General features: G+C 51.9%; 1 protein-coding gene across 1 annotated transcript; it reads left to right on the forward strand.

Moving 5' to 3' along the window:
- A4GALT (alpha 1,4-galactosyltransferase (P1PK blood group)) lies at positions 1-24,153 on the forward strand. The gene is made up of 3 exons (XM_060305943.1): positions 1-83; positions 12,490-12,696; positions 21,341-24,153. The coding sequence occupies exon 3, from the start codon at positions 22,857-22,859 to the stop codon at positions 24,003-24,005; it is 1,149 nt and encodes a 382-aa protein (XP_060161926.1). The 5' UTR covers positions 1-83; positions 12,490-12,696; positions 21,341-22,856; the 3' UTR covers positions 24,006-24,153.
- Positions 24,154-25,672: the final 1,519 nt, after the last annotated feature.

Genomic DNA, 25,672 nt, shown 5'->3' on the forward strand with positions numbered 1-25,672 from the left:
GGCTCTGGGCACTTCCCTCCCACCGCCTCGCCGACGGCCCGCTGGGACCAGTTGGCCGCCTCCCGGAGCCACGGGAGCCTGAGGTATGAGGGGCTCTGCGGAGGGTGCAGCTGGGCGGGCTCCGGGACACTGACCTGGGGGCTCCCCGGGCACAGGTGGGGAGGAGCGCTCCGAGAAGGAAGGGGAAGGGACAGGGGCTGCGGAGGGGTGGGGAGGGCTCGGCCGCCGCCCGCCCGGGCCACCTGTCCCGGAGGGACCCTTGTGTGCGCACCGACTGGGCGCCCTGGTCCCCCGGCCGCCGCCTCCATCCCAGCTGCGCCCCAAGTTGAGCGCGGCGGGTGAGCCAGGAGCCCGGCCCGCGGAGGGAGGGCGCACCCCGCCCGGGAGCCCTCCGGGCAGCGCCGCCCGGCCCGGGGTCCCTCGGCGGGAGAGAGGGCCCGCGGGGGCGAGAAGCCCGGGTCCGAGTGCGGGCTCCGCCGGCCCGCGCTGCATCCTTGGTCGAGTCACGCCGCTCTGTCTGGGGGCACGGAATCGCCCCGGGAGGCCTCACCGCCCGCTGCGCTCGCCCCTGGCCCGTGAGGGGGCGCCGCTGGGGAGAGGGGTGGGGAGCGGCCGTCTGAAGGGAGACTGCGGGGGATGCGAGGCGTCCCCCCGGGCCTTTAGGGATGTTGAGGCTTTGGACCGCCGACAAGGGGGAAGGGCTCTCCAGATGGAGGGACGGCCTGGGTAGGATCCGGGAAGCGGGGAAAGTCGGGCCTAAGCGCTCGCTCTCAGGGATCCGGAACCTCAGACCACTCCCTCTTTCGGGCGTGCTTGTCTCCCTCCCTCTCCTCCAGATGGGAAACATTGAGTCCCAGTGGGAGCAGTGGTGTGCTTGGGCGAGGCTCTGGCTCGGAGGTCCAGTCGCAGAGTCCACTCCCCTTCGTGCTAGGGGAGTCCCCTGGCCTCAGTTTCCGCATCTGACACCTGCGGGTAGAAGTTCCCACCTCCTCGTCAGACTCAGCTAAGCCTCTAGCTCTGAGAGGGTTAAAAGCCACCCTTCTCTCAGAAGGACACCCTTTTGGTCTCCCCCAAATGCTGAGTGATTGACCGCTCTGTGGAAGCCCCTTGGGGTCTCCGAAATCGATCTGTGCCCTCCTTCAACAAACACCCGGGAACACCTGGTATGCTCCGGCTCTGGCGCTCCCCCCGCCCCTGCCTCCACTCCAGCTGTCCAAGGACTTCCCCTTTGTTACCTCCTCCCAATGAAGGAGTCGTCGTCCTGCTCAGGGTGACAAAGCAAGGCCCAGGCTAGCGGGGACTACCCCCTCAGTGCCCACAGCCAGATCCCCTAGGGGAGTCCCCAGGTCAGGCCCAAATAAAAACAGGAAAAAAAGAAAAGGAGGGTTGAGATGGAACCCTCTCAGTTGTTCATTTTCCTCCCAAACATGTTTCTAGTGCCTCTGGTGCCTGTCCCTCCTTGTCTGCTAGGGTCACGCGATAGATACCAGAGGACAAACACCGAAGTGGAAATTCTGTAAAATGTGTTTTGCTTCCCTGTACCCATCGAAGCCCTATAGCTGCCTAGGCTAGTGGACTTGCTCCTGCTGTGTGCAAGGGTCCCAGGTCCCCAGTGTGTGCAGGGTTGGCAGAATCTTTCAAGGTGACTTACTTGGAACATCAGAAAGTTGTGACTCACCACATTACCTAATCAGCCCCAGCCAGCAGCTCCCAAACCCACGCGGCCATGGCGGTCCAGATCTTCAAGGACCCGGGGCAGCAGGGGATGCAGGTCCCCTCGGGTCTGAGTTGGTACCAGGGCAGAGCGAGACAAGGTGGCTGCCAGGGACATTCTTAACAAGAAGGGGTGGATGAGAAAAGGGAAGCTTGACGTGTGAAAACGGCTCTTCCCCACCACAGCTCGCCCACCCCGCAGCTGCTGCACCTCCAGGTGGGTAGAGGGGATGGTTCCACCTTTGACCTGGCTACCCAGGCTGTGCTCAGGCAGTGCTCTCTGGAATGCACTTCCTTCCAGCCAGGCGCCTCTTAGGTGTGCCCTCACGTCCCGTTGAGCCTTACCCCTTCTCTCCAGATTGGAAGCTCCTGGAGGGAGGAAGCTTGCCTGAAGCCCGGTGCCCGGCCTGACACATAGTAGGCATTCACTACATTTTCCTTGAATGAATTAACTGAAAGAAGTAGGGAAAAAATTCCACATTCACATCACTTGGATATAACTATTGTTAAAAGTTGCCCTTTTTGCCAGACTTCTTAAAAAACACATTGGTACATATTTGAGTGTCTTGTTTATACAAACATCTCAAATGCCTCACCTTTCTCAAATTATTTTTTTATATTTTTCAGTGCTTAGATATTGTTACATCTTATTTAGTTAATGGACCTCATTTGACATTTAGGTTTTGTTGGTTTTTTAAAAATATTTGGCTCTTTTAGATGTTACATTGAGTTCATACATAAATTTATACATTGCCAGATTTTTTTCTGGAAAGGGAATTACTTGGTAGTCACTGGATATGAACCTCTCGGATGGTTATACCTAGAACCAGCAGGCTCTCCAAAGGGACTGTACCATTGCCCACTTCCTTAGGCTATGAGTGTGCGTTTCTTGTTATTTCCTGGAAATGAAATTACTGGGTGAAAGAGTATGAACATCTAGGATCTTTGTGTGTTTCTTACTCATTTGTTTGAGTTCATCAATGAGATGTTTGCCCCTTGTCTGGTCTCTTTGCGGCAAAGATCTTCTCCCAGGTTGTCATTCGGCTTCTGTTTTTGCTGCTGATGGTGTGTGTATTTGAGCAGCACTTTTTATTTTACTTTATCTGTGTGTGTGCTTTTCAATAAGGTAGACTTGACTGTACTTATAAGCTGATGGGAAAGAGCCAGAAGAGGGAGTGGCTGCAGCCCCTGGAGAAGGAGGGGCAGGTCGGTAGAATGAGGTCCCAGAGGATGCAGGAGGTGGGAGGGGTCTGGAACTGGTCCAGAGGGATCTTCTGAGCTGATGAGGACAGCAGGTGGGAGGGAGGGGGCTGGGAGGACATCTTATGAATCGGCTCAGATCTTCCTAGAGAAGGAGGTAGAAAAAGCATCAGTGGAGAGAGGGTTCTGCACCCGAGGTTCCCAGCTCCCTGTTGCTGTTTGCCCCCCCCCCATTCCCTTGAGTCCTCCCTGCTTCCCTGGGAGGTAGCAGGTGTTATCACCTCCACTGACAAACTCCAGAGGGAGGGGAAGTGCCTTGCTTAGGGTCAGTCAGCTGATGAATGGCAGGGCTGGATTCAAAGAAGGCTCTCCCTGCACTAACCACATGCCCTTGAGAATCGCTTTCCTCTCCGAGCCTCCATCTCTAGTAGATATCGGGAAGCGGTACCCATCTTACTCTGTTTGGTGCTTGGTGAGTGAGCGTCCCTTCCTCCCCTGTCTACCTCTGTTTGTCTTCTCTCTGGAAAGACCCCAGTGAGTCCAGGGGCTTCCAGCTCCACAGGGCTGGCCACAGAGCTAGGAGGGCCCCTTCCCCTTCCCTTCCTTGTGGGTGCCTGCACAGTCACCCCTGCGCCCACACTCTCACCCAGCAGGAGCACACAGCCTTCTGGATGTCACACCTGTGCAAAGTCTGAGTTGCTGGGTGAACGTGAGAAAATGGGAAAAGAGATCTTTACGTTCTGTGAGGAGGCTCGATTTGAAAGCACAGAAGCCATTGTCCCAGATACTGATACGGAGCCCAGAGAGGCACCCCTCCCCTCCCAGTTGTCTGAAGTCTTCAATTGCTTCTTCCCACAGGACTCCAAGGCAATCGCCTGAGTTGAGGGCAGGCTTCCATGAACTGAGCCCCCTCTAGGTGCCAGACGCTTTGTTACCTGGTCTTTTTTAAACCCTCTCAGCCATCCTGTGCTGTCAGCCCCATTTTACAGATGAGGGAACTGGGACTCAGACTCAAGCGCCTCTTCTTTACCACAGTGAGATCTGAGCCCCTGGCGTGGTGCAGCCCCAGGTGAACTTGGCTCCTTTCACCTGGCAGAGGGTGTTTGAATCCCAGCTGCGCTTGTTTCCAACTCAAGCTGTAATTGATTATAAGAGGACCTGCCTGGCAGCTAATTGGGAGGATTAAACGAGTTACTGAAGGAAAACCGCTTTGACCTTTGGCTGTGCATGGTAAGCCCTCAGGAAATATACACTCTTGTTATTATTAAACTACATAGCTCCATGCCTGACCGGGAGCTTTTAAAAAATGTTAACTCAGCCACGCCCATCCCTTCCTGCAGTGAGAGGATAGGAAGGTGGGCACGCCCTGACACCGGAGAAAACTTGGACTTTTTAAAACCCTTCCGGAGACAAGTGAATGATCTGTATCTAAAACATTAAATTACATTTCCTTTGACCCAAGCAGCTCATTTCTAGGAGCCAGTCCTATAGAGGTAATTAAGGATGTGTTCAAATACGTAAGTGCTAAGAAACTCACCACAGAGTTGTCTATAAAAGCAAAAGGAAAGAAGCCACATTTCCAGTAGTCAAAGTAGTCAAGATGGGATACAGACGATGAGATACAACGTAGCCCTGGAAAGTTAGGGCATGGAGCTGTGTTTACTGACATAATGGGAAGGCATAGCATATATTTCCAGTTTGCCTGCCAATGTGGGGGGCGCGGGTTCGTGCCCCGGTCCGGGAGGGTCCCGCGTGCGGGGCAGCTGGGCCCGGGAGCCATGGCCGCTGGGCCTGTGCGTCCAGAGCCTGAGCTTCGCGTAGGGAGAGGCAGCAGAGGTGAGAGGCCTGCGTACCGCAAAAAAAAAAAAAAGAAGAAGAAGTGGGTCTGGTTATGTAACTACCACCACCACCTAGTTTTAGAAGACAGGGGCCCCACATATTTTTAAGTGAAAAATAAAACCAGGTGTAAAACAGTGGGTGTAATAGGATCACTTTTTGTGCGTCTCCTGTCCGCAGCTCTGTGTAAACACTGCTCCGTGTGAGTGGAGGCGTCAGAAAAGGACTAGAAAGGGTATAACCAAAATGCTGACATGTCATGTGCCCACACCTCAAGTCTTCAAGATAAAGAGCAAAGAAGGAGGTGTCACTGCAGGGTGGCGACTGGACATCCGCTGCACCTCCACCATGTGCGCGTGTGCGCGTGCACACACACACACACACACACACACACACACTCTAGAAAGACTGGAAGCCCCACCCCCTGTGATCCCACCGTTGGCGAAGTATCTGTGCATGCGTGCTGTGGAAATACAGAGGCAGTACCCAAAGGTACGAAGAGAACCGGGACAGCAATTGTGGCGGATTCTCGGCAAATGGCTCTCATCTTACCTATGATGGTTAGGAGGTTGCCGGGTAGGGGAAGGTGGAGGGACATTTTGGGAAGAGGGAGGAGCATGTTTCAGAAACTTGGAATTCCCAGTTTGAGCAATAGAGAGGAGTTGGTTTTCCTTTCACGGTTTTACCATGGTTTTCAAAGGCATTAAGGGTATCAGATGGCTCTCCTGTGTCCCTCACCACTCAGCCAGTCATCACGCATTTGTGGTGCGTCTGCTATGTGCCAGGCCCTCCCTAATTTAATGTCATTTACAGTCTCAGGCAGGGTGAGCCACGTCTGGCTCATTGCCCACTTTCCTCTGATCCCAGTTCACTCCAAGGCCAAATTCACCCTGGCCCCTCCCCAGAGGACTTACCCACCCGCGGGCTCTGAAGGTCTGCCGCTGGTCTAGGCTGTGGGCGAAGCACAGGGTTTGGAGTGAGGGCTGCTTACACACATGCTCCTTTGGAAGGTAGCCACGAGCTCCTACTGTGTGCTGCACCGGGGACCCAGCCCACGGGCCACAGTGAGAGCTGTGCCAAAATCCAGGTGGCTTCCTGGAGGTGGTGGCTCTACTCAACCTAGGTCAGGAGAGACCGGGGAAGGAAGGCCTGAGACTGGGGAGCAGACACTCCTGGGTGGGTGCAAATCCTGCCTCCCACTTTTACTAGCCAGGTAGCCCCTTTCCTCTGTACCTTAGTTTTGTCGTTTGTAAAAGGGGCCACCGTGGTGGACATGAAGACACAGGACGAGCGGTGCTTGGTAGGGTGCCTGACAAGCGGCGTGTTCTTGGCAAGTGGCAAACTTCCTACCTCTTCTGCTCCGGAAGTTCCTGGGCAGGGGAGTGGGGAGGGACATTTTGGGAAGAGGGAAGAGCACGTTGCAGAAGGCTGGAATTCCCAGAGCCTGATGGTTTGAGCAAAAAGGCAGATGCCAGCTTGGCTGGTCTGGAGGTCGTGGGCCTGGAGAGGGGCAGCGCTGAGGGGAAGTGCCCACAAGGTCTCGGTATTGTGGGGTCTGTAGACCTTCTTGGGGCTGGGGCAGGAAGCCAGGGAGGAGGCTGGGGTAGTGGGTCCCCCGACAGAGACAGAGAGACGACGGGGAGAGCTGAGCTGGGCTGTGGCCACGGCACTGACGGGGCAGGGAGAGGCCTGGGGGAATCTGTTCAGAGAAGCTCTCCCCCTCCTTTCCTGTCTACGCTCCCTCTCCCCTGGATTATCACAAGAGTCCCATAACTGCTTTCTTGTTGCCGCACGTCCCCTGGGGTTTAGTCTTAAAAAGCACCCAGATCTTAAAGATTTCTTTAATACATAAGTCACACTAGGGAATTCCCTGGCGGTCCAGTGGTTAGGACTCCGCGCTCTCACTGCCGAGGGCCTGGGTTCAATCCCTGGTCAGGGAACTAGGATCCCACAAGCCGCAGGGTGCCGCAAAAAAAAAAAAAAAAAAAAAAGTCATGAGTCACACTATAACCCTTCCCTCCTCAAAATCTCCCAACGGCAGCCCCTCCCAACCAGCTGTCGAGTCCTCCCTCAAGGGCCCCCCCCCATGGCCCAGTGTCCCCTTGTCCTTCTGACCTCTCCTGGTGCCCTCATCCTCCCACCTTGCTACTCTGGCAGCACCTCAGGCGCACATGCCTCGGGGCCTTTGCACTCACTGATTTTCCTCCCTGGACACGCTTTCCCCAGACCTCCATACAGCGCGTGCCTCGCCTCCTCTGGTCTCTGCACAAATGTCAGCTTTTCAGAGAGATCATCCCTAACCATTCTGCAGAAAGTGGCACCCCAGCCCCCAGTCTTCCCAGTCCAGTTTCCCTGAGAGCAAATGTGTGGGTGTCCAGATTCATGGTGTCTTATACCTCCCTGAACTGCGCAGAAAGTGACTCCATCCTGCTCGTGAGACGCTGGCCCCAGGCGGCCTGACCTTCAGCCCAGGGAGGGAGGGATGGCCGCGGGGAAGAGAGGAGGTCCGAGACTTGGAGGCAGCCATACCTGAAGCAAACCCTACTCCCCCTCCCCCGTTTACTAGCCTTGCTGAGCTGGGAAGGTCACCTTTTCTCTCCTGGGACAGGTGAGTACTCAGGTACTTCAATATTAAGGGACACAGCCTCTGACCTTATTTTGTACCCTCAGATGGAGAGGCAGAACGTACCAATTACACTTTCCAGCAGTTGTAATCTGCACCCGCTCATGGTTTCCAGTTTGCAGATGCCACTCCCCTAGGTTGGTTACCTCATTCGATCCTGGCTTTCTGGGCAGTTTAGGGATCATTTACTCATTCTTTCAAAAAATATGTATTAAGCACCTATTACGTGCTAGGGTCTGTGCTGGCCATGTGGGACCAGACTAATGAGTAGAAGTGGCCTTGGTCCCTGCCCGCTGGAAGCAGACATTGTTTTTCATGGTGTCAGTGTCACTGAGTAATCAGTCCCTTCAAGAAAGACCTTGGGTGGTTTCTAAGCGTTTGCAGTTGCAAACAAACCTGTGACCAACACAAATATCACTTATCCGTAGGATAAATTCACAGACTGGGATGGCGTGGCGAAAGGGTACGTGTATGTTTAACTTTGTTTTTTTAATTTTATTTATTTTTCTATGTGTTGGGTCTTCGTTGCTGCACGCGGGCTTTCTCTAGTTATGGCGAGTGGGGGCTACTCTTCGTTGCGGTGCGCGGGCTTCTGATTGCGGTGGCTTTTCTTGTCGTGGAGCACGGGCTCTAGGCGCGTGGGCTTCAGTAGTTGCAGCATGTGGGCTCTAGAGCGCAGGCTCAGTAGTTGTGGCGCACGGGCTTAGTTGCTCCGCGGCATGTGGGATCTTCCTGGACCAGGGATTGAGCCCGCGTCCCTTGCATTGGCAGGCGGATTCTTAACCACTGCGCCACCAGGGAAGTCCCACATGTATGTGTAATTTTGATAGATGTTGTTCACTTGCCCTCCGCCCCTGAAACAGGACCATTTGGCTTGCCTGCCAGCACTGTGCAGGGGATGGGGGGCGGCCTGTTTCCTCACAGCCTTGCCAGAAAAATGTGTTGTCAAAGGTTTGGATTCATGCACATCTTATTTGCTGAGTGTTCTGACTTGCATTTCTCTTACTTACAAAAAGCTCCCCTGTCTTGCTTACCTGTTTAAGCATCATTGTGTGTGTGTGTGTGTGTGTGTGTGAACTGTCCTTGGCCCATTTTCTCTTGAATTGTTGGGTTTTTTTCTCCTTGATTTGTGGGATCTCTCTATAACAGAAAAATTAGACTTCTGGGATCTGAGGGACACAGAAGTCATTCCCAAGTTGTCACTTGTATTTTTGACTTTCTTGGTATTTGGCGAAAGGTTTGGGGAAGTTTTGTTTTTTTTTTCCCAAGGAGTCAAGTTTATCCTTTTTTTTTTTTTTTTATGGCTTTTGGATTTCGCACATAATTAAGAAAACCTTTCCAACTCTAAGGTTATAAAGGAATTCACCCATGTTTTGTTCGAAACATTTATTATTTTATATTTGGGGTTTATCCTAGGGCACATTCTGAGGCATGAATTCATCTGGTTCTTTTCCCCTAGTGGCTTCTCTGCTTGCCCAACACCTGTATTAAAAGATCCATTTTTGCTTTACTGATTGGAAACACTGCCTTTACTGGATATGCAAGTACCATATTATTGGAATGGCCAAAATTTCATTCGGGTTTTCTGTAACATCTTATGGAAAACCTGAACGAACTTTTTGGCCAATCCAGTATTTCTGTGATTTCTTTTGTTTCATTTGCCCTGTCTGTTCGTATGCTGAGACTAGGTTGTTTTAATTATTGGTACTTTGTGTTTTAATATCTCTCATAAAAGGCCAGTCCTTCCTCATGTGTCCCTCCTCAGAGTTTTCCTGTAGGTTCTTGCTTGTTTATTTTTCTAGATGAATTTTAGAGTCAACTTGTTGAATTCCAGAATCGCGTGCAATTTATAAATTGGCTTAGAGAAAATCGACATTTTTATGAAGCTGAATCTTCTATCCAAAAACATAGTGCAACTTTCCACTTGTTCAACTTTACTTTGTGTTGTCAGCGGCTTTAAAATTTTGCTCACGTAAATTTTGAACATCTTTTGTTAAGTTTAACCCTGAGTATTGTGGTGGCTGTAGGTGGGAGTCTTTCATTATATCTTCTGCTTCTGTCTGCGCGCGCGCGTGCGTGTGTGTGTGTGTGTGTGTGTGTGTGTCTCCTACCACCTTACAGTATCCTTTTGTTAGTAGTAGTTTTTCAATAGTTTCTCTTGACTTTTCCAGGTATACAGCAGTATCATATGAAAATAATAATTGTTTCAACTTTTTCTTTTCAGGTTTGCTTTTTGTTTTTTTTCCTATTTAGTTTTTATATGTCTAATTTCTTTCTCTTGTCAAATTGCTTTGATGAAAACGTCCAGTGCCCGTGATGGTGCTGGGCCCCTTTGTTTTTCTCCTGTCTTCAACAGGAGTTCCCTCATGTGTGAAGCTGGGTACTCATACCCCCCTATGAAGCTGGCTCTTGGCTTTGATGGTGATATATATAATTTTGTTAAGGAAGTATCCATTGATTCCTAATTTATCCAGAAAGAGTGTTGGAAATTTTATCAAATTTTTTTAGCATTTCTGGGGATGACAGTATAATTTTTCTCCTTAGATCTATGGAATAGGATGAATTATATTAGTGATATCCTAATATGGAACCACCCTTGCATTCCAAGAATAAACCCCACTTGGTTTTGTTTTTATAAATTTATTTATTGTATTTATTTTTGGCTGTGTTGGGTCTTCGTTGCTGTGCGCTGGCTTTCTCTAGTTGCGGCGAGCGGGGGCTACTCTTCGTTGTGGTGTGTGGGCTTCTCATGGCGGTGGCTTCTCTTGTTTCAGAGCACGGGCTCTAGGCACATGGGCTTTGGTAGTTGCAGCACGCGGGCTCAGTAGCAGTGGCTCGCGGGCTCTAGAGCGCAGACTCAGTAACTGTGGCGGGCAGGCTTAGTTGCTCCGCGGAATGTGGGATCTTCCCAGACCAGGGCTCGAACCCATGTGCCCTGCACTGGCAGGCAGATTCTTAACCACTGCACCATCAGGGAAGACCCCGCACTTGGTTTTGATGTTTCATTCTTTTGATGTGCTGCTGAATTCTATTTGCTTGTCTTAGGATTTTTACAATAATATTCATAAGCAATAGCGGTCAGTAGGGTATCTTGTGCAATCTTTGTGAGGTTTTGGTGTCTATGTTATACTTCAAATTTTTTTTTAAGTGTTCCTTCATATATTTTGCTATTTAACACTTTTGAAAGCATTGGAATTTTCTGTTATTTAAGTTTGTAAAATTCCTCTCTAAAAACGTCCTGCCCGGTTGCTTTTGTTTCTTAATGATCTTGTGTAATTCTATTTCTTATGTGAAAGTTGGCCTGTCTAGACCATCTGTTCCAGGCACAGGCTTGATTTATTATATTTGTCTAGAAATTATTTTTTTCCGGTTTTAAATTTTATTTGCAAAGTACTATCTTATGATTTAAAAAAAAGTTTTCCTCTGCTTCTTTGGTTACTCTTCCATTTGGCATGTCTCAGTTTGCATTGGGTGCTCTCTCATCCCTTTCACTTTCTGTTTTCCTTAATTCGGTTAATGGTGATTTATATATTTCATTGAATTTTTTCCAAAGAGCCAGTTTTTGGCCCTGTTTCTTAGTTCTACTGCTTATCTGCTTCCTAACTTTTTCTACTGTAATCTTTCTTTCCTTATTCTTTCTGTTTATTTTGTGGTTCTTTTTCTAACATTTTTAGCCTGGTGCTTTCTTTCTTTCTTTTAAACTGTCCTGTTTTACTTGTCACATGTATCGGAGGCTGTAAATATTCTCTTGAGTATTTCTGCAGCTGTATCGTATAGATTCAGATTCATGATATTTTGATTATGGTTGTTTTCTAGAAATCCTATAAATTCAGTTTGTATTTTCCCTTTTGACTGAAGAATTGTCCAAGAGAGGTTTTTTTTTTTAATTTCCTGACTTTTAAATTAATTTCTAGTCATTCTGCCTTGTGATGATAAAATGTCTGCATTTTTTATGTTTATGGGTGTTGCTAAGGTTTTCAATTTTCATAAATATTCCATCAGCTCTTGAAAAGAAAGTGAATCGAGAGTTTGATACAGAGTAGTACCTTCTGATTATTTTGTAGGTCTTCTGAATTCTTATTTGTGTTTCTTGGGCTGAGAGAGGTGAATTAAAGTCTGTTATTAGTGTGTTTCAATCTAGTTCTTCTGATATCCCTGTAGTTTCTTCTTCCTGAAAATTGCTGCAGTGTTTTTGGTGCATATCGTAAATGATACCACTTAGCATTATAAATGGCCCTTCTTTGTCTCATTCAGTGATGTGTGGCTTTAGCTCCCACTGTCAGATACTAAGATTATGGCCCCAGCTTTGTTTTTGTTTCTATGTGTCTTTAAACCTTTGCTCATTCTTTTACTTGTAACCTTCTAAATCACGTTTTTTGATGTTTGTCTCTCAAGTACAGGATAGAGTTTGGTTTTGCTTGAGATCTAAACTAAAAATCTTTTTCTGTGTAAAGATAAGTGAGTTAAATCTATTTATATTTATTGATATGACTGATGTCTGTTATCTTTTTCCCCCGTGCTGTGAGCAGTATGTGTGTATGTGTCTTTGTGCGTGTGGGAGGGCTATATTCTTTATTCTTTGACTGTGTGATCTGTTTTCTTTGATTTAAAAATAAATAGTCTGATATTTAGGAAAGCTTGTATTTTTGTTCTAGTGGCTGCATTTATATTTATCCTTTATATAATACTCTTAGGGACTTCCCTGGTGGTCCAGTGGTTGAGAATCCGCCTTCCAATGCAGGGGACGTGGGTTCAATCCATGGTCAGGGATCCCACATGCCGCGGGGCAACTAAGCCCATGCACCGCAACTACGGAGCCTGCACACCACAACTAGAGAGCCCACGTGCCGCAACTACGGAGCTCATATGCTCTGGAGCCCATGTGCCACAGCTAGAGAGAAGACTGCGCGTTGCAAAGAGCCTGCCTGCCGGAACAAAAGATCCCACATGCCGCAACTAAGACCCAATGCAGCCAAAAGATTAAAAAAAAAAAAAAACAAAAAAACCTCTTGTTCCTTCTTTCTTTAGATAGTATCTATTATTTGTCTTCTATGAACAACATTAAATTTAACTTGTTTCTTCATCCTCTCCTTTCTCTTGTCACTACCGTGTTTCAGCTGATACCGTATTGAGTGAGTAAGGCATATATTGTTTCCATCCCAGTGCCTTTGGAAGCTCTCAGTCAGGTGGTGTTCATGACAGTTACCACTTCCTGCACATGCAGTGACATGACAACCTGAAGAGGTGTCCACAGCTCAGAAGAAAATTCTGGAGACAAGAGTGAAGCACTCTTTTAAGAGGTGCTGTATCACCCACACTTGATGGTAAGTGTGGCCAGAAATTAATATATGGTTGTCCCCTGGTATCCATGCAGGGAATTGGTTCTAGGACCCTCACAGCTACCCAAATCCTCAGATGCTCAAGTCCATTGTGTAAACTGGACTTGATGGTACCATGTGGGAAAACACAGACATCAGTGACACCGAGTTGAAGTCATTCAGAAGATTCAAGTCTTACGTGTGGTGAAGTTTCAGGAACACCCTACTAAATTTATTTCACTTATTTTCCTTCTTATGTGTGCACAGGTGTGATAGGTGATTTAAAAATATGACTAAGGGACTTCCCTGGTGGTCCAGTGGTTAAGACTCTGCCCTTCCAATGCAAGGATGCAGGGAGTGAGGGTTTGATCCCTGGCCGGGGAACTAGGATCCCACGTGCTGTGCGGTGTAGCCAAAAATGAAAAAAACAAACGCTAAAAAATCTGACTAAAACATTCTTGCAAAAGAAAAATTCTACATAATAAGAAAGCAAAGTAACATTGCTTAATTGGCAGCATTTTAATTTCTTAGTGTTATATGACATAATGATGTATCTTATTCGATGCAATATAATTGGGTAGTGTTATCCTTCTCACTATCACCTTTGTACTTTAAATATGCTTAAACTTTTACTAGTTTAGCTTTTACACCTGGCAGTTAAAGATAAGGCAACCACTGAGCTTGTTCTACTCTCTACCTTCTTTCTGCCTGCCCTACCAACTTTTTTACTTGTATCATTTTTACATTGCCTGACTAGATAACATTGTCATTCCATTATGTCATCCTTATTCCTACCATCTCTTTTTTGGAGGGGTTACTAAAGTTATTCCAATCACCATTTGGTTGGCTGTGCTTATTCCTCAGTTTTCCTCATAATACATTATTGCCTAAGTCCTTATATTTTGAAACTATTGGTGTGTAACCTTTATTTTATTTTACTATTTGTTTAACATCTTTATTGGAGTATGATTGCTTTACAATGTTCTGTTAGTTTCTGCCGTATAACAAAGTGAATCAGCTATACGTACACATATATCCCCATATTCCCTCCCTCTTGCGTCTCCCTTCCGCCCTTTTTATCCCACCCCTCTAGGTGGTCACAAAGCACCGAGCTGATCTCCCTGTGCTATGCGCTGCTTCCCACTAGCTATTTTTTTTACCTTTGGTAGTGCATATATTTCACTGTTACTCTCTTACTTCGTCCCAGCTTACCCTTCTCCCTCCCCGTGTCCTCAAGTCCATTCTCTATGTCTGCGTCTTTATTCCTGTCCTGCCCCTAGGTTCATCAGTACCATTTTTTTTTTTTAGATTCCATATATATATATGTTAGCATACGGTATTTGTTTTTCTCTTTCTGACTGACTTCACTCTGTATGACAGACTCTAGGTCCATCCACCTCACTACAAATAACTCAATTTTGTTTCTTTTTATGGCTGAGTAATATTCCATTGTATATACGTGCCACATCTTTATCCATTCATCTGTCAATGGACACTTAGGTTGCTTCCATGTCCTGGCTATTGCAAATAGTGCTGCAGTGAACATTGTGGTACGTGACTCTTTTTGAATTATGGTTTTCTCAGGGTATATGCCCAGTAGTGGGATTGCTGAGTCATATGGTAGTTCTATTTTTAGTTTTTTAAGGAACGTCCATACTGTTCTCCATAGTGGCTGTTGGTTGCGCCAGGTCTTAGTTGCAGCAGGTGGGTTCCTTAGTTGCGGCTCGCTGGCTCCTTAGTTGTGGCATGCGAACTCTTAGTTGAGGCATGCATGTGGGATCTAGTTCCCTGACCAGGGATGGAACCCGGATGCCCTGCACTGGGAGCATGGAGTCTTAACCACTGCGCCACCAGGGAAGTCCCTCTAACCTTTGTATTAAAGAACAGCTTGGCTGTACCCTCAGCCCTCCATATCTGTGGGTTCCACATTCACAGATTCAACCAACTGTGGGTAGAAAATATTAAAAGGAAAAGAAATTCTAGGACATTCCAAAAAGCAAAACTTGAATTTGCTGCACACATGCAACTATTTATGTAGCATGTCTATCAGTTCTCACCTATCATCCTCATATCTCTTTTTTAAATTTTTATTTGCTTATTTTTTTTTGGCTGCGTTGGGTCTTCGTTGCTGTGCACAGGCTTTCTCTAGCTGCGGCAAGCGGGGGCTACTCTTCGTTGCGGTGCGTGGGCTTCTCGTTGTGGTGGCTTCTCGTTGTGGAGCGCGGGCTCTAGGTGCTTGGGCTTCAGTAGTTGGGCCACGAGGACTCAGTAATTGTGGTGCATGGGCTTAGTTGCTCCGTGGCATGTGGGATCTTCCAGGACCAGGGCTTGAACCCGTGTCCCCTGCATTGGCAGGCGGATTCTCAACCACTGCGCCACCAGGGAAGTCCCCATCCTCATATCTTGCCATCTCTCTTTCTGTCCATTTCTTCTCCAGTTCTTGTATTTCTGCTTTCTGGTCTTTCTTCAAGCCGGAATTACTCTTTCTCAAGGTTTTTATTTTGACTGTTTGAAATCCTGCTGCAATTTTGAATTAGAATTTTTATTTTGTTTTGTGGCAATATTTGTATAGTGAATCTTCTTTATACACGAGGGAACATCAGTGTTCCTTTCCCTCTTCACTCACGTAGCTTATTTGTATGGATGTTGTGTTTATGCCTTTAACAATTTTTTTTCCTCTCTATTTGAATGAGTTGAATTTTCCTGGACTAGCAACTAACAGGAGGTTTTGGTGGAAATTGGGAGAGAGGCCAGGATTGTTCTCTAGATTTCTCTGCTGAAAGACTCCCTCCTCTGTCTTTACATGAATGGATTGTGCCTTTAAAATATGGCCTTTGTCTGCATCCACTCTTCTGTTGCCTCTCAGAACCCAACCCGATTCAAGAGGCTACTGCCGGGGACTTCCCTGGAGGTCCAGTGGTTAAGACTCTGTACTTACACTGCAGGGGGCATGGGTTCGATCCCTGGTCTGGGAACTAAGATGCCACATGCAGCATGGCATGGCCAAAAAAAATAATAAAATAAAAAAAAAAATAAAACTGCCATTATTTAAAGAAAAGAGGCCACTGCCTCCAACCTTGAACCCCCCTGGTTCTTTAAGCCCCCAGCTCCTGTCTTATTCATCTTCCTTTTGTTTATTTATCTACGTTTTTGGCTGAGCCGGGTCTTAGTTGCAGCACACGGGATCCATAGCTGTGGCACGTGGGATCTAGTTCCCTGACCAGGGATCGAACCCGGGCCCCCTGCATTGGGAGCTCGGATTCTTAGCCACTGAACCACCAGGGAAGTCTCCCTCTTCCTTTATTTCTGCAATCTTGCGCTACTGGGCGCCCCCTGCACCCCGTTCTTTCCCCCCCCACCCCGCTCACTGCTGCATCTGCTGGCCTCACGTGCTTTGTGCCACACTTACGTGTAACTTGGAGTTGAGGGGTTTTTCCTGCTCCTGATTTCCCTAATGCTGTAGCTTGTGTTTTATTTTTTCTTTGCCCTGTCGCTCTGACATCAGTAGAAGAGGGAAGATTCAGAACTAAGAATCTGCCTTATTCCTATTGGAAAAAGAGGTCTCCGCCTCTCTAATTTTTCTGTTTGTATATCCCCCAAAGAGCAAGCCATTGTCTGCTTGATTTCTGACTTTGGAATACCTTACAGGCTTTGGAGGGGGAACATTTTATAACCTCTGCTCTGAAAACAGCCACTTTTTTTTTTTAATAAGTTTACTTATTTTATTTTATTTTTATTTTTGGCTGCGTTGGGTCCTCGTCGCTGCACACGGGCCCTCTCTAGCTGCCACGAGCGGGGCCTACTCTTCGCTGCAGTGCGTGGGCTTCCCATTGCAGTGGCTTCTCTCGTTGCGGAGCACAGGCTCTAGGTGTACAGGCTTCAGTAGTTGCGGCACGCAGGCTCAGTAGTTGTGGCTCGCAGGCTCTAGAGCACAGGCTCAGTAGTTGTGGCACACGGGCTTAGCTGCTCTGCGGCATGTGGGATCTTCCCGGACCAGGGCTCGAACCCGTGTCCCCTGCATTGGCAGGTGGATTCCCAACCACTGTGCCACCAGGGAAGCCCCAAAACAGCCACTTTTACAAGGATCACTGACATCTAGTAACTGTCACTCTTAATTCTTGAGCAGAAATCATTTATTTATGCCCTGAAAGAGCGGGGGTAGACAGGACAGCAGACCCTTCAAGTAGGGTTTGGAAGCTCTAAGTATTGATTTTTCACACCCAGGAGGGCCTGAGTTCTAAGACCAAAGAGCCCACCCCCCTCAGCTTTGTGGATGAAAAGGATATGGGGCAGGCACAGGCCCAAGGTCACATAGCCAATTAGTGGCAGAACAGAAGCTGTCAGGAGGGACCTGGGTTTGAATTCTATGCTCCATTTCCTGGCCCGGTGACCTTCCCCTGGATACCTCAATGTATAGCCTCGGGTATCTTATCAAAATGTTAACTTATCAAGGAAGTTGATCAGCACATGCCCTGTGTCCCCACCATTAGAACGTTTGGTTAGCTTTGTTCTCCCCTCCTCATTGTGCAGAAGGAATCTGAGGCCCAGAAAGGGAAAGTAATTTGCCTAAGGTCACACAGCAAATTCAGCAGGGTTGGGTAGACCTGGAAGCAGACTCCAGCCCCAGTGCCACTAGCCATGGTCCCTTGGACAAGTCACCTAAATTTTCTGAAAGTTAAACAGGGGAGCGGGGGCTGCGATTAGCTGGAATAATAGCTGCACCCCTCACTGGTGGTCAGGCTGAACTGAGAAACACACTGACCCCAGCTAAAGCCGGGCCAGGGCCTCCTGACCCCATGAGATGCTTCCTCATCGAGCAGAAGGATGCAGCAGGCTCCCTGTCTCCTCTGTCACCCACTGCATCGCCCCTGGGTCCCCAGCCCCAAACCTCCCAGTACATAATTAATCCTGGTTTCTTCGGCTTGGCATGGGGCACAGGTGCCAGCTGGGGCCTTCGTGTCCCTCGCTCGGGGAGCAGCTTACTTGGGGCGAGGGGAGAGGCAGCTGCCCCTCCAGGTCCTTTCCATCCTGTCAACCTGGTCTCTGGCCGCTGTCTCTCTCTGTGTCTTTCCATTGCAACTCTGCCCCCGATGTGGTGTCGTGGGATCAGGAACCAAACAAAGGCATCGCAGCGTTGGCTGACAGGGAGAGAGATGGAGGGAGAGACAGACAGACAGACCTGGAGGGGCAGCAGGGAGAGGAAGAGGTGGGAGGGACCGAGAGAGAGACCAGGGACAGAAAGCAGGAAGAGAGGTCGAGACGGGGTGGGGTTAGGGCACTGATTAATTGCTGATTGATTGACTGATTGGAGAAATCTTCAGAAGGTGTGATCATTTGCTTTGAGGCTCTCCTCTCCTCTCAGGTTGGGGTCCACCCTCCATTTCAGAGGACAGGGTCCCATCAGCTGCTATCTCCTCAGTCCTGTGGGCCTCCAGGAAGAGAAGGACCCTCTGGCAGTGCCTCTTCTGCCCTTCCTATGCATATCTGCCCACAGGCTTTGGTTTCCAAACTGCCCCCCGCCCCCCAACCAACAGCAGAACCAGCAAGGTCCAAGTGCAGGTAGAAGTGCACGCAGTACCTAGGGCAGACACTGCGCGCCCCTTCCACCGGTGAGGAAACTGAGGCCCCTGGCATTACGTGACCTGTCCCAGAAGTAGAGGACAGGCAGTTGCCTGCATCCCCTGAGGCCACATCCAGAGCTGGTTCCCAGCCTCCAGGGCCCGTGGGAGGGAAACACTGGAGAATTCACAACCCCGATATCCAGTCGCACGTGTGCTGGTGTGAGAGCTGGGTTCTAGTCCCGCCTCGGCTGTGATTCTGTGTGGGTTTGAGCATATCTGAGCCTCAATTTCACCCCCTCTAGCATGAGAGGTTGGGCAGGTTGTCTCTAGTTTGGGATAGCTCGTGGCTCCTAAACCCAGTTACTGCCAGAGGGCTTCTGTCTTGTGTTCACTTGGTCCTGTGCACGTCCTCTCCCGGTGAGCAGGTCACCAGCATCCATGGCACCTTCTAATCTCCGAAGGTAGAGGGTGGGGCCGGGCACTGCGGCTGGAGGAACACGACACAGGCAGTAGCCAGACCTGAATCACGGGGCCACCCCAGAGTTGGGAGTGGACTCTGTGGGGCAGGGGTGGTTCCCCAAAGGAAATTGGGGTGCTGTTATCAGAAGTGGGAATGAGGACTTCCCTGGCGGTCCAGTGGTTAAGACTTTGCCTTCCAAGGCAGGGGGTGCGGGTTCGATCCCTGGTCGGGGAGCTAAGATCCCACATGCCTCCCGGCCAAAAAACCGGAACATAAAACAGAAGCAATATTGTAACAAATTCAGTAAAGACTTTAAAAATGGTCCACATCAAAAAAAAAAAAAAAAAGAAAGAAAAAGAAAAACTTAAAAAAAAAAAAAGAAGTGGGACTGGATGGTGGGCAAGCAAAACCAGCAGACCGCCTCCCCATCTCCCCTGGGAACCCCAGTTACACGTGACTTACAACCCTTTTCTCCTGCCCTGGGCGGGACACAGGAGCCCACCTAGGGTCAGGGGTGGAGCGCCCCTGCTGTGGGGCAGAGGTGGGTGCAGGCCATGAAGGGGTGATGAGCGCCCAGTACGGGAGCCTTTTCTAGGCGCCTGAGCCTGGCCCCTGTGCTCCCAAAGTGGGGTCCACAGAGCTGGTGCCGAGGGCCAGGTCAACAGGGCTCTGGCCAGACCTTTAGCCCTCTGTCTCCACCAGCCATGCCCTTACTTCCAACCTGAGATGGATCACAGGGGATCTTGATGACAGGGAGTCACAGAAGGAGTTAGAGCAGAGATGTGACCACAGTTCTGTGCTAACTGGGAATGCCTCCCCAGTGCAGGGCTAGAAGTGGTAGGCAGGGAGACAGGACGTGGCAGGAACATGCCAGGCTCAACTGACAAAGGCCAGGACTTGGGCTGCAGCTGGGAGGCCTATTTAGGGGACCAGGAGAATGCTTTGGGCCTGAGGTCACACGGGTATTGGGCTGCGGCCAACTTAGCCCCATACACAGTTTCTATTCCCGGGTCTTGGGCTCCAGCACCAAATACGGTGCTGCTGGCGTCTGTCCCCCTCAACCACGGTCGGCCAGGGCTCCCGCCTCCCTGACAGCCTGCTACTGCCCACACACTGGCAGAGCCAGGTCACTCCTGCGCTGTGCACTCATCGGTGTGGTTCATAGTGGATTAAAAATACTCAGGACCGAAATAGCCTCTCTCCCTGCAGGGGAAAACCAGGGCCAGGGGAACACAAGGTTCTTGGTTTACATCATGGCTCTGCCACTCACGACCCTGGCTGCGGGATCCCAGGCAGCTCACCCTCCCTGTGACCCGCAGTTTCCTCACTCACATGCTTACTGGCTCATTTCATGACTCGCTGATTCGCTAACTCATTCATTTTTTCATTCATTAATTCTCTGATCACTCATAGATCTGCTCACTCCTTCATTCACTCACTTGGTCCACACGCTGAGACACTCACTCACTCAATATTTATTTACTACATACCAAGACCCAGGCACTATTCTGGAGGCTAAACAAAACACACCAAACACAAAAAACGACCTGTCCTCCTAAGGTTATGTTCCAAATAAATAACCCAAACAAACAAGTACAAAAACGTACGGTATGTTAGCATAAGTACTAGGGAGAATAAACTAAAGGGGGGAGGCTATGAAGTGGTGGGGGAGCTGGAGTCTTGGAGGGGCTGGGGAGGGCCCGTGGGAAGATGATTCTTGAGTGAAGACCAAAGGGAGGTGAAGGAATGAGCCGTGTGGACACCTGCAGGAAGAGCGTTCCAAGCAGAGGGAACGGCAGGTGCGGAGGCCCTGGGACAGCAGCGTGGGGGGATGGGTTTGAAAGAGCAAGGAGGCCAGGCGGTGATGGGGAGAGAAGTGGGTGTGAGGTCAGGGTATGGGGACACGCAGCACCTCGTGGACTGGGCCTCCCACATCACTCAGGGTCTGAGCAGAGGAGCTACCTGGCCGGACTTGTGGGTTTTTTTATTTTTTTTGTTTTTTGTTTTCTTTTTGTGGTATGCGGGCCTCTCGCTGCTGTGGTCTCTCCCGTTGCGGAGCACAGGCTCCGGACGCGCAGGCTCAGCGGCCATGGCTCACGGACCCAGCCGCTCCGCGGCATGTGGGATCTTCCCGGACCGGGGCACGAACCCGTGTCCCCTGCGCTGGCAGGCGGACTCTCAAACACTGCGCCACCAGGGAAGCCCCCGACTCGTGTTTTTAAAGCGGCCCTCTGGCTGCTGAGTGAGTGAATCAGACAGCGAGTCCGTTTCCTGTGTGGCTGCTGTGTCCCAGGCACTGAGCCGGGTCCTGGGGAGAGAGGTGTGCAGGCCCCCACGGCGCTCATGGAGGCCCATCTGGCTAATTCCCTTCTCGTCAAGCCACCTTCTCCCGCTCTGCTGGTCCCTGTGCTCCATTCAGCCATCATCTAGTTTATTGTCCTTGTCTCTCTCCAAATGGTCTCCCCTTAGGCTGAACGCTCCTCCAGGGCAGGGCTGCACCTAACTCTTCTCTTCTCACAAGCATGTTCCCTAAGGGGCCGAGGGGCCCAGAGAGTGGAGGAATCAATGAACAGCGGAGCCGCAGGCCCAGCCTGCCCGGCCTCACTCTGTCTCTCGCCATCTTTTGCAGATGGATTTGCGGGCATGGAGAGCGTGTGGAAGGACCGAGTCCTTGTTGGCAGAGGAGGTTGGCTGCTGAGCCAGGGCGTGTCTCCAGGAGGCCTTCCAGGCTGCCTGGATCCCCACCTCGCCACCATGGGCCGGCCAGGCTGGTCAGTTTCCAGCCCATGACGTGGTCACGGTTCCCTGCCACAGCCATGGGGAGCAAGTCGCGGGCTCCCGGCACCACCCTCGGGCCGCAAGACGCCTCTGTCCTGGGAGGGGTTGACTCCGGCCCCCCTGGGCCCCCAGGCTGCACCCAGTCCCCCACCGCTTTGCACCCAAGCTTTCTGGCCTCTGAAGGGGAAACTGTGCAGCGGTCCTCTGGGGTGACAGTAAATGGCGGCCAGGACTCTCTTAATAGCGAGCACTGTCCAGGTCAGTGTGTACTGAGTCCCCAGGTGCCAGGAGCATTCACACGGTGGCAAGCTCTGTCTGCCGGGCAGGATGGCATAGTGGAGAGAACACAGACTTTGGAGCCAGGCGGCCTGGGTTCAAACCCCGCCCTGCCACTTGCTGGCCAGAGGAGTCTGCATGAGTTACCAGACTTCCGTGCCTCAGTTTCCTCACCACAGGGTGGCTGCGAGTGTCTAATGAGTTAATATGTGTGAAATGCTGAGAAGGTTGCCTGACACGTGCATGGTGGGTAGTCAGTATTCACTGAATGAATGAATATAACCCTCGCTCCAGTATTACCGTCTTGCTGCTGGTTCAGGCAGACCTGGGGCCCCTCATGTCCCAGGCATTCACACAGTCCCACCGCAAGCCTCTCTTGTTCCTTCCGGCCTCTTGCAAGGCACCCAAGAGTGTTCCTGCCCCTGGCCAGCAGCAGCCTGGGCATCACGAGAGAATGAGAGTCCAAGGGCAGCAGCACTAGTCAAGTCACAGACTATACATAGCACAACCTCCCTGTCCCTTTCCCTCTAGGCAGGGGCTGGGGAAGCCAGGGGCCCAGGACACCCCGTCTTGTCTTGCCCAAGGGCTTCGGGACCCGGCCAGCATGCCCACGTGCCTAGGGTCCACCCGGCCTGCGCCTGAGCGAGCTTGGCTGCCAGCACCCAGGCCCCCCAGAGCCCCAGGCCTCCTGCTAAAAGTCCCTGTGGCTGCTGGCATTTCTTCCTCTTGGACCAGCTCTAGGCCCGGCTGGTGGAACTGAATGGGACCGAGAGGTGCATGCACTGGGCCTCAGATCATAGGCTACCAGCCTGGTAGTTCAAAGGGGACAGGCCTTGCCAGGCCGAGAGGCCAGACCCTGCCCTGGGCCCACGTTGGCCGCACGTCGTAGGTGGTGCTGGCCCAGCCCTTGGGGAGCTCACAGGTATGTCACAGAGTGAAAGGGACCCTGCTCAGACCTCAGTCCGTGGCCCGCTGCCCCCATTTTACAGATGAGGACGGAGGTGGGGCTCTGACCACCTGGCAGGCCCGTGGGCTCTGGAAGCCGGCGTCGGCTGTGGCTGTTTGTAGGAAGTGTCTTTCTTGGGTCAGGGATGCCAGTGGCCTGCCCGAATGCGGTGGTCGTCTCTTACAGACCAGCCGGTTCCTGCTGGAGTCTCCTGATATCATCTGGGGAGATGACGTCCAGGCCCCCCGACTGCCTGCTGCAGCTGCTCCGGGGTGCCCAGAGGCAGTGGGTCTGCACCCTGTTCATCATCGGCTTCAAGTGCATGTTTTTGGTCTCCGTCATGGTCTACTGGCACATTGTGGGAGAGCCCGGGGACCAAGGACAGTTCTCTAACCTGCCTGCTGACATACCCTGCCCGCGCTTGGTCCCGTACACACCGCCCTCCGGCACCCCACCTCCCGGCAACATCTTCTTCCTGGAGACTTCTGACCGGACGGACCCCAATTTCCTGTTCATGTGCTCCGTGGAGTCAGCAGCCAGGGCCCAGCCTGAGTCCCGGGTGGCGGTCCTGATGAAGGGGCTGCCCGGCGGGAACGCCTCCCTGCCCCGGCACCTGGGCCTCTCGCTTCTGGGCTGCTTCCCCAACGTCCAGATGCTCCCGCTGGACCTGGAGGAGCTGTTTCGGGACACGCCCCTGGCAGCCTGGTACACGGCCCTGCAGCAGCGGTGGGAGCCCTACGTGCTGCCTGTGCTCTCCGATGCCTCCAGGATTGCGCTCATGTGGAAGTTTGGAGGCATCTACCTGGACACGGACTTCATCGTCCTCAAGAACCTGGGGAACCTGACCAACGCGCTGGGCACCCAGTCCCGCTATGTCCTCAACGGCGCCTTCCTGGCCTTCGAGCGCCACCACGAGTTCATGGCGCTGTGCATGCGTGACTTCGTGGCCCACTACAACGGCTGGATCTGGGGCCACCAGGGCCCGCAGCTGCTCACGCGGGTCTTCAAGAAGTGGTGCTCCATCCGCAGCCTGGGCGAGAGCCACACCTGCCGCGGCGTCACCACCCTGCCCTACGAGGCGTTCTACCCCATCCCCTGGCAGAACTGGAAGAAGTACTTCGAAGACGTCAGCCCCGAGGAGCTGTCCCGGCTGCTCAATGCCACCTACGCTGTCCACGTGTGGAACAAGAAGAGCCAGGGCACGCGCTTCAAGGCCACGTCCAAGGCACTGCTGGCCCAGCTCCACGCCCGCTACTGCCCCACGACGCACAAGGTCATGAAGCTTTACTTGTGAGGGCCCTGCCTGCCTGGCTCCCTCTCTGCGCCCGGCGTTCTGAAGGAAAGGGCTCGGCCCCCCTTCCTGGGGAGACCGGAGCTGCTGCAGCGCGGGATCTGGGGCAGGCAGCAGGGAGGGCGGGGAACTGTCGGCCCAAGAGCTGTTACTGGAAGGCGTGCTGCTCCCTTCAAGCTAGCGGGAGGCTGGTGGGGTCTTGCAGACAGCAGGCAAGCCTGGCAAGTGTGAAAGCATCTTCCAGGGCAGCGCGGGAAGCAGGCAGGCTGGGGCTGAAGTGCCCACGAGGGGAGCACAGAGAAGCCCAAGGAAAGGGGCTGGGAAGGACGGAGAGGAGGCCGCTTGTGGGGTAGCTGGAATGCACACCCAGCTTCGTGAGCCCAAGTGGGGGCTGCTTCTGGGGTTTGGGTTTCTTTTCCAGGGGGGCCGAGGCCGGCAGAGCCGGCCTGGGGAGCTCTTTGGGGGAGGGCCTGCCTGCCCACTTCATCCTTCTTTCCAGAAATGTTGCAGGAGTGACATGTGCCAGCTGCCCACTCACAGGCAGGGGCCCTGGAGTTCTTGTGGCTCAGGAAAAGCATTTTAAAGGAAACACCCCCTACCCGGCCCGCGATAAACACAATAAAAGTGAGAATAATAAACACAATAAAGGCGACTCGCCAGCATCTAGTGCTTTTTGCTTGACGACACACATCCATTCGCACCGTGAGCCCCACCCTGCAGCTGAGGAGGCAGCTGGGGCCTAGGTCGGGGGGCCCGGGGACCTGGCCACTGGGCAGGCTCACAGCCGCGGTGCGGGAGAGCGACTGCGGTAGGGAATGGGAGAAGCCTGCTTCCCGCCTCACTTTTCAGGGCTCACAGACGGGCTCAGTCAGGCCTCATGCCCACCCCCACCCCATCATGAGCCTGAACCTGTTCTAAACTGAGCCAAATAAGGAGCCCACCACCAGCCTGGGGGCACGTACCTCCCAGCTTAGAGGAGGCCCAGGCAGGGCCCCACGACGCACAAGGCCCTGAAGCTTTGCCGGGAGCTGCTGCTGGCGGAATCCAGAGGCCTCAACACCTCCCCGGGGGCGGGGGGGTGGGGGGTGTGAGGCCTCTGGGGTCTCTCCTGCCTCACCCTGGCTGTCTGGCTGAGAACCTAGGAGAGACAGAAGTACCATGCTGGCAGCCCCAGGGATGGGCAGAGGAAGATCTGCTCCTTGCAGGGTGAGGCCCCAGCGGGTCTGTGTTGAGGACGGAAGCTGCCTATAAGAGCTGGACGTTCCGCCGGGCTGGAGAGACCCTCCCTGTAGGAAGCTAGGATGGGGGATGCTGTCAGGAACTCTGGGGCTCAGCGGGCTGCTCTGTGGCAGCCGAGCGGGAGGTGTTCAGAGGCCTCTGGATTCTGCCAGCAGAAGGTCTCGGGCAGGACTGCCCTGGTGGCGCAGTGGTTAAGAATCCACTTGCCGGGCTTCCCTGGTGGCGCGGTGGTTGAGAGTCCGCCTGCCGATGCAGGGGACACGGGTTCGTGCCCCGGTCTGGGAGGATCCCACGTGCCGCGGAGCGGCTGGGCCCGTGAGCCATGGCCGCTGAGCCTGCGCGTCCGGAGCCTGTGCTCCGCAACGGGAGAGGCCACAGCAGTGAGAGGCCCGCGTACCGCAAAAAAAAAAAAAAAATCTGCTTGCCAACCC

Source organism: Globicephala melas, chromosome 10 (genome assembly GCF_963455315.2).
Source record: "Globicephala melas chromosome 10, mGloMel1.2, whole genome shotgun sequence".
NCBI classification, from domain to species: domain Eukaryota; kingdom Metazoa; phylum Chordata; class Mammalia; order Artiodactyla; family Delphinidae; genus Globicephala; species Globicephala melas.

Coding starts and splice junctions, on each gene's coding strand:
- A4GALT (XM_060305943.1), top strand. CDS start 22,857: ATGCCAGTGGCCTGCCCGAATGCGGTGGTCGTCTCTTACAGACCAGCC.